At 42.1% G+C, this 8,842-nt stretch overlaps 1 protein-coding gene across 1 annotated transcript in view; it reads right to left on the bottom strand.

Annotated features, from left to right (window-relative positions):
- Positions 1-271: 271 nt before the first annotated feature.
- USH2A (usherin) overlaps positions 272-8,842 on the bottom strand; it is a 391,984-nt gene continuing 383,413 nt past the window's right edge. Inside the window, exons 71-73 of the mRNA XM_040059986.2 lie at positions 8,231-8,302; positions 7,518-7,748; positions 272-494 (exon numbers count right to left, since the gene is read on the bottom strand). Coding sequence (XP_039915920.1) covers positions 405-494; positions 7,518-7,748; positions 8,231-8,302 — 393 coding nt within the window. The 3' untranslated portion in view covers positions 272-404. The remainder of the gene's footprint in view (positions 495-7,517; positions 7,749-8,230; positions 8,303-8,842) is intronic.

Raw genomic sequence — 8,842 nt, 5'->3', positions numbered from 1 at the left:
CATGTAAAAGACTTTTCCTTACCAAATATATTCCTCCCCTCCCTCCCTTGCCCCTACAACCCTCCTCAGCTGGGAAAGCTGGATGAGAGACAAAGCTGAGAGCCTCTACCTTCACAGTCTTTTACTACTATATGACTGAGGGATTGTCAGACTATTCTCTTACCTTTCTGAGGTGTCAGTGCTAGCACACAGTTTTTGCTGTACAGTGAAAGCGATGTTGAAAACAAGGCCAACTTACCCCCCCCCCTCTCCCCCCCCCCATCCTCTCCCAAAAACCAGTTTTATCTATTAACTCCAGAGCATGGGGTGAGGAAACAGCAGCCCTATCTCTGCCTGCAAAGGCCATGCAGGCTGCTTTTGGCAAGTTACCCACTTCCATTTTCTAAACAAGCTGGGTTTATTCTTCAGAGGTGGGTGTCAGTGAATGTGGTGTGCTCTTTGGTGACAGTGCTGAAGCCTTTGATGACATTGACGAGATCTTCTTCATCTACATACTGTAAGGAAAGGTAAAAAGAAGCATGTCAGCCAAAGCTGTACCAGATTAAAGGTGATTCCTCCTACCCACTAAAAATGGTTCTTAAATATAAATAAGTGCATTTATAATGTCTTCCCTTTCCTCCTAGGATGAGATAACCTAGAGCATTCAAGCACCAGTTCCAAGACAATTAGATTTTCACAATAAGCAGTAAAAAAAAAAAAAGTCAATTCCTTCAATTATATATCTGACAAATGGTTGATAATATAGTGTCTGTTACAGTGTACTGGGGAACTTGGAGCCATGAAAAGAAAAAAAATGCATGTAACAACCACATCACACATGATTTAGGAAAAGATTTATTCTTCAGGCTTCCAAGGGAGTGTCTGAGATTCCACTTGCACTCCTGCATTAGGCTGGAGAAAGTCAAAAGTAGGAGAGAAATAAACCTTTCCCATAGCATAAAGAGGGCACTAGAATGTTACTGCGGTTTTGTGTCCTGGGCCACTACAGCCATTCACTGCATTGATTTGCAAGCTGGACAAAGGGTGAACTGAACTTTGAAACCACCATTACTAAGCTACTGTGTGTAATAAAGACAAAGAACTGACTCAAAAATATTGCAGGAGGTTTGTTTGCAAGAGAGTAGCTGAGCAACAGTGGAGCAGAGACTGGGGTTCAGGGCAATGTAAAGCAATGTACAGAGGATGGACAGAAGAGCTGCTGATTTGATAAAGCAGCTGAGCTCGTGCTGTCAGGCTTGTCTGCGACTAAAAGGAAATGAAAATGTTTGTTTTCTGGCTCTTGCCACTCCTGAAACTCATTGGAGTATTTTAAAACTCATTCTAACATGCACATGGGGGGCATTTGCAACCTAAACTAAGTCACGGTGTCAGCCCAAGATCAGTGGCCAGAGCAAGAGCTTCCTCTCTGCAGCAGGAAACTGTTCTTTGGCAAATGAGATCACAGAAAGGTGCACCCTGGGTGAGCTGTTAATCCCCAAGGAATTAAATCACAAGGATTTGATAGCTCTGAGGAAAGGGCAAAGCTGACTCATGAGACCACTGAATTGGGAAGTCCATGAGCTGCAGAGTGCAGGCTGAAGGTTAACACTTGTACCTATAGGGGTTTTGCCTAGAGATAAGTTATCACTAACTACCGTCCTTATTGGCTTCCTTGGTCCTGCTCTTGGGAGTCTAAATGGGTTTGACACTGATGGAACTGGCACCCCTATACTGTGGTAAGCCCGTATGTTCCAGCCCTTCCAGCTGTTTGGTGTACTGAAGGTGAAAGTCTGAGGAAGCTATTTGGATTTTTGTGCCAGACTATCCTCCAGTTCATTTGCATTTTGGACAAGATCCACTCACTAACTTGTACTCACTAACCATCAAATTTTATTACTACCTCAGGCCCTTCACCCCCATTCTGGGTCCTTTTTAGGAACCTTAATTTTCATCTTTTTCAGGAAGCAAACTTCTGTCTCACTGACCCCTGAAGCCCTTCTCATGCACTGGGCCAGGAAAGGTTGGAAGTTAAAAAGCCTGTTTCCTGGTGACAAAGGAGGAAGGGAGGTCATCACTGTCCTTGGCTTGAAAATCATGTCTTGTATCTGTGTAGAGATCCCTGTTGATGACACTGTCTAGTCCTGTCTTTTAATAAAGATTTTGCCTGCCCCCCAACCTTATTCTAGTCCCATGCAGGCAGAGTTTGAATTAATTTGTCACATGCCAGGAGATCTGAGCATTCACATAATCTCTGCATTGTGACTGAGGAGAGGACAGAGAGCAGATCTCGTCAGCAACTGAGTCCCCAGTTAACAGAACAGGAATCACCAGAACACAAACCCCTGCCTCTGGCTCTAAATGTGTGAAGGATGCCAAGACATCCCATCTCAGGCATGTATATTTGCTGAATTGCATGGAAAAAACCCCATCAAATAAAAGGGAATGCTTCAAGGTGCATTTCCTGGGTAAACCATGGAGTTAATAGTTCAGTGGAAACCATTAAGAGATGCACATGGATGCCTTGCATCCTGTAAGAGCAGTATGTGATTGTAGGCACACAGTTGTGGTCATCTGGTGACCGTGACGTGATCCTGAGGTGATTTGGGCAGACGACTGCAGACCTAAGAGCGGTAAGACGGGGGAGCCCAGTCCAACCGAGCCTGTAGAACTGAGCCAGGTGGACAGAGCGTGTAGAACCGAGCCAGGCAGGAGCGGGAATAATTGAGCAGGTGGGACAGAAAACCTGAAAGTCTGGATGGCTTTCAAACAAACGCACCACCCCCAGGTGGGTGGCTGGGAACTTGGGAACGGGGGCTCAGATATCAGCAGAGTCCATACTGGACATCCTGCTGTGGATATTACACAGGAAAGGTATCAAGTGCGAAGAGCAGGCACTACCTGCCTTGCTTATTTGGTGCAGAAGACGTAAACAACTGGGAAACATAATGAGGACTCAAACATTAGGAGAAGGAAAATTCATTTTGGACATTTTGTTACAATTTTTTTTGTCACCAATTTTGCAGAAGAAGGGTGCTGGACCCGGGGAGCGAGGGCTATGCACTTTGCTTATCTGGAATGAAAGAAACAGAGTAATGCTATCCACTTCGCTTATTTGCTGTAAAAGAGATAGAGTGGCACTATGCACTTTCAGTGTTTGCTACGAAAGAAACAGAGTAAGGCTTCGCACTTCGCTTATTTGGTACAGAGCGAGGGTATGAGCTTCTCTTATTTGGTGTGAAGGAGATGGAGCGAAGCCGTGCAGTGTGCTTATCTGGTACAAAGGCGGTGGCTTGGGAGCAGACGCACAAACTGCCTTTTTCATTGGAATGTGGGTGAGTTCCAGCCGCACCTGGGCCCGTGCCGCTCCCTGCAGGCACGGTGCAGCGAGCCCTGCGCTCCAGCTGGGCCGGGCCGGTGCCGGTTCCGCCGGACTCCGCCGTGCGCGGCGGCCGGAGCAGCGCAGCCCCTGAGGAGCGCGGGGGGAGGTCTACTGAGTCTAGCGCTAGAACAAAAATAACGTGGGGCTCCGAGAGGCGGAGTCGGAGACACCCGGAAAGCATGTAAGAGAGGCTTGCAGTAACCAACTAACACAACAAAAACCAAAAAACCAAAACAAAACAACAAAAAACAACCAAAAAAACACCAAAAACCCCAAACAAACAAAAAAAACCCCAAACCAACCAACCAACCAACCAAACAAACAAAAAACCCAAGAGAATTTAGACTGGTAACCTTTTTCACTGCTTTTTCAGACACTATAAATCTTGACATGAATAGCTTTTGTTAAGCAACTTCACTATGTTCAGAAGAATAGGTTTTGTGAAGCAACTTCACTTTTTTCACAAGACTTGCAGACTAGGTTGGTCTAAAGTATTGCTGGAAGAGAAATGATAATTGGCAGATGGCAGCAGCTCTGCAGGGATAACCTGAAACAGAAAGTTTACCTGGAATAAGGCAGGTCATTAGTTTAAAGTCTATTTCTTAGCTCCTTGTTTACCATGTTTTTAGTCATCCCAAGCTGCTGACCAGAAATATGCTGCTCTTCTAATGTGTGGTGGGTCAGAGATGCTTTTGGTATCTTAATGTTGCCCAGACATGTTCCGGCACACTTGAGAAAATTGTTTGCAGAGATGAACAGATTACATTCAATTTGATAGTGCCTCAAAATTTACAGTTGGATAGGAAGATAGTATTATATTCCAGAGAAACAACAGACACCTGCTCTGAGTTTTATCCTAAAGAAAAAAGTGTGTAGATCAAAGCAATGGATGAATGGGAGTTTTCCTGATATGCTATGGAGATTAAGTAACAGAAGTCTATTTTGTTCGTCATTGACGATAAATAAGATGATCTTCTGCAGATAAAAGTTTATATGATGTTATAATTTACTTAGTATTAAGGCTGTGTTCAGAGTGATGTGAGTTTATTCCATAAATGTTTGCTGTCTGTTTGAGAAAGGATAAGTTGGAATTAGAAAAAGGAATAGGAATAGAGTACTAGATCTTGCAGAGAATGATTACATTGAAGAAGATGTTATAGATCACTTGTATCTTCTTCAAAGCTCTAAGTGTGACCTATATTGCAAATTAATAAATATGTGCTAAGACAGAGTGGAGCATGGCACAATAAGGTTACTTGGAAAAGGTTATGTCAAGGCATTGTATAGATTCAGTGATTTTCTTCGTAATCCTGCTCTATTTTACAACCTAATCTATTCCCCACTAAGACGTGCTAAAGATAAACGTTGCAAACGCCTTTGCGTGCAGAAAGGAGGGGGAGACAATTAAAGGTCTGCATGATGTGAAGGCTCTGGGTACCAACAGCGTGTAATGTGTGGAAGAACCTGGGGTAGGGCAGTGTCTGGTATTGGCCTCCAGCATAGGAGACCTTTTGGAAAAGCACAAAGGGACAGGATTGCTGGCCATGGTCTGGGTCAAATGGGGTTGCCTCCATGAGTAGCAAGTGAGAGGGCTTTTCTTTCTCTTGACTTGCTCCCTCCTTCAGTATTACTGGGCTGAGTAAGGAAAGAATTTTCTTTTGAATAATAATAAATGGGATGCTTGTGACTTGAGGTATAGTATGTTGACAATATTTAACTGTTTGAAATAAGCTTAACATTCTCCCATTGAGCATACAAAAATTAAGTTTTCAAGTCAGTCGTGTTTGCAAAACTGCTGTTTTGTGCACCTTGTATTGCCTTTTTGGTTGAGAATATTGTATTTCATATGTAGTTTACTCATTTAATAGGCAGCCTTCTCAAAAGGAAAATCAGTAACACAAGTAGATTGTAACATTTACTGCAGTTAAACAAAATCAGATCTTGGTGTACAATTACTTCTTGATAGGGCAGTGTGGTATAATGCATTCTGCTGCATTTGTCTCTCCCTAACTTTGAGATATATATATTTATATATATATATATATATATATATATATATATATATATATACACACACACACACACATAGCCTTAAAACTAATGCAGACCTAGGGAACACTGAATGGTGAAAAAGCAACTTACAGTGTCTTGGAATTCAGTATAGTTTATGGATGATATCTTAGTCGCTGTGCCAACTGTAGAACAGCACACTGTGGCGCTGCCTGTAATGCAAGAGGCTTTAACAAGTTTGTCTGCTATTCCCCGGAAAGTACAACAGTAAGCTTCCTGGAAGTATTTAGGGATGAAAATCTCAGACCAAACTGTTAAAACTTAGATGGTGACTGTTCAGCACTCTATACTAATATTGAATGACTTGCAAAAATTATTAGGTACAATTAATTAGATCAAACCATTGTTGGGATTATTGAATGTGCTGCTGAAGCACTTGCTAGATTGAGGCAAGTAGAATTAAGAGTACAAAAGGGAAAAGCTTGGAAGGTGGTTACCACCACAGATCTCAGTATTTAAATATATTTTACTCTCTCTAGACCATCCTCAAAGCCCAATGGTGTGACAGTTAGTACCATCCTTTGCATTTCTTACAATGGGTATTTCTTTCAGCACAAAAAAAACAGTTACCACACACTTACTCATGTGTCTGTGGACACTTATTCTAAGGCCTGTTGATACATATAGGAGAGAAGGCAGAAAAAAAAAAAAAAGTGATTTTGCATTGATGTAGTGCATTTGCAGCTTTAGGTGTACCACATATTGCCAAGGCTAATAATGGACCTAGTTAAATAGTTCAGCATACCCAACAATTCTTACAGTCTTGGGGTGTTCAACATCTCACTACTATTTTGCATTCTTCAACTGGTCCAGCTGTTATAAGACATTTTCATTCTACACTTAAAGCCTTTCTTCAAAAACAAAGCATGGTAAGTGGAATGGTAAGTGAAACCCCACAGGCAAAGAGTTTGGAAACCTGTGTTTACATTGAATCATCTTACTCTTCCTCCCTCATGTACAATGCCTGTTATTCTAATGCACTTTTGTTACCAAGTGACAGGACTTGTGGCCCTGCTCCAGTATGGGCTTGTAATTTGCAAACATGAGCCTTGGAGTGCCCATGGGATCATGGTACCTAGGGATGTGGATATGCCTGTATCTTGACAGATACTGGAGTTTGATGGGTGCCTGCTCATCGCATTTGACCTGTGTTGGATAATGCGCCTCAAAGCAACAAACTTGGCTGTGGCTCACCTGGCTCCTTGGAATAAACAAAGACCTGTGGGTGATGGGAACATATAGATTCTATCTTATCCTTGTAGGTTACTTTATGGAGCTGTACAGTTATTGATGTGTTAAAGTTTTATAGTTACCAATAGAATTATATAGCTGTTGATTTTGTTAATATGCTAACATGCAGCCTTTGGCATATTCATGTATGTTGCTATTGATATTGTCAATATCCTATAAAAGTTGGTATAAGGACTTTGATTGTCAATATTCCATATGGCATAAGGATTTTGATGAAATGTAATGTAGATTTGGGGAATGAATCAAGGTCAATACATGGATGCATTCCAGAGCTAGTGGAACCTACATAAAAAGATACTTGTACCATGTTTGTTATTTCTTCTAGAAGAAGAAGGATGGTAAACATGGCATTTATGTAAAAGAAAAAGAAAGGGGAATTGTAGGCACACAGTTGTGGTGATTGGGAATGGGGCTGCAGCTGAGCCTTATCCTTAACAGGCTACCACTGTGTAGGACAGGTGAACAATATTGAAGATAAAGAAACATGGAATGCTGAGGTGTACCTGACCAATCACAGAAGGGTAGATAGGGTGCACAGGCGGAATGCATGTGAGATAAAGGGTATAAAACGCTGTACTGGAAAGCAATTAGATGCTGATGCTTGAAGCCTTCTTTGGTGTCGTACTTCCTCTGACATGTTGCATGACCTGCAACTCTAGAAGATAACAGTAGACTTGAAGAATTTTGAGGATCTAACCTTCTAACCATGTCCTTCTTGGCCTTTTGGCAGTATCTTCAGGAAGTTATGACATTTAGACTTTTATCATGATTTCAACAGAACAGACAAATCTCTCACAGGTGATGCACAGTAGCATCCCAGAGGAGCAGGAGCCCTTACCAAGCCACGGCCAGTGGTGCGATGGTTGTGAATGATGGCATCCCAAGGTGACTCGTCAAAAGTCTTCTTGTCATAGAGGTTGAGCAGCTGGCTGACACTGCGATGGAGAGAGGCGGGGGAATATGTGCGGCTCAGCTGGCCCTGGCTCGGCCTCCGCCCTCCAGCTGCCATACGGAAACTGCGGTTGCTCGTGGGAGAACCAGCCCCTGGGATTTTCGTATCTGCTAGTCCCTGTAAAGAAGACACAAAGTAATAAAGAAAAAAATAACGGGCATGGTTTTAAATAATTTAGCTGAACAAAAACTAAGCAGGAGTGGAAGAGAACAGAGAAAACCATGCCTCAAAATCATGCACTGTAATAAAGAGAAAAAAAAAAAAAACAGACCTTTCCCCACTGTAGAACAATCATATCATCAAAAACAAACAAACAAAAAACCCACTAATGCTAAACCAGGATTTCCCCCAATTTTCTTCTTTTCTTCTTTTTCCTATATTTTTTTTTAAGTAGCAACAAGCAGAAGTCCAAAGATTTTTGATAACCAGAATGATAGCCCAGACTTGCACAGCAAGAGGATGTTTGCAGACCTATTCATGATCAGGGGAAAAAAATCATTCATCCACCAGGAGAAACATGCAGTGTCAGATGCCTTTGTGCATGCTTAAGTCATCTCACACACCACATGTCTGGCCACTCTGCAAGCTGAGGACTCTACCTCAAAGTGCATTGTGTATCTTTTGAGAGTGACGCTGCTTGATGAATCAGACGTGTCAGCAATAGTTTCGAACTGAGATTCAAGAGAGGGAGGAAAATCATTAGGGCAGGACAAGGTGCAGTGCAGCTGTACCTGACAGAGGGTGTGAATTAGCTGCAGCTCCATGAGGGAGAGCAGTGTAGCAGGACATGGGGGAGTAGAGCAACTGGCAAAGACAAGGCCCTATTCAGTTTTTAAGTGGTCAAGTACTGTGTGAGCAGCCAGCTTTGCTTCACTAACAATTGTAAAGCAAGCAATTTTGCCATTCCATAGTAGCTCTGTCCTAACTTCTCTGATCAGTTCTTCAACTGCTGCACTAAAGAATCTTCCTTTCTATTAAGTCCATGAGTTGCTGGAAGAAGAAAAAAAAAAAAAACCAAAAAAAAACAACCCAACCACAATTTAAAAAATAAAAATAAAAAAAAAAAAACAAAGTGAAAGAAAGGGCAGGAACATAAAAAGGATTTGTTCAGGCATGCCAACAGCAAAGACATTTTAAAGTCAAGAGGAGTAACACACAAGATGACAGACTGTAGAGGAAAAGGAATCAAAACCATGAGACTAAAAAAAAAG

Source organism: Hirundo rustica, chromosome 3, assembly GCF_015227805.2.
Source record: "Hirundo rustica isolate bHirRus1 chromosome 3, bHirRus1.pri.v3, whole genome shotgun sequence".
Taxonomy (NCBI): Eukaryota; Metazoa; Chordata; class Aves; order Passeriformes; family Hirundinidae; genus Hirundo; species Hirundo rustica.
This window is presented reverse-complemented; position numbering and strand designations above follow the sequence as displayed.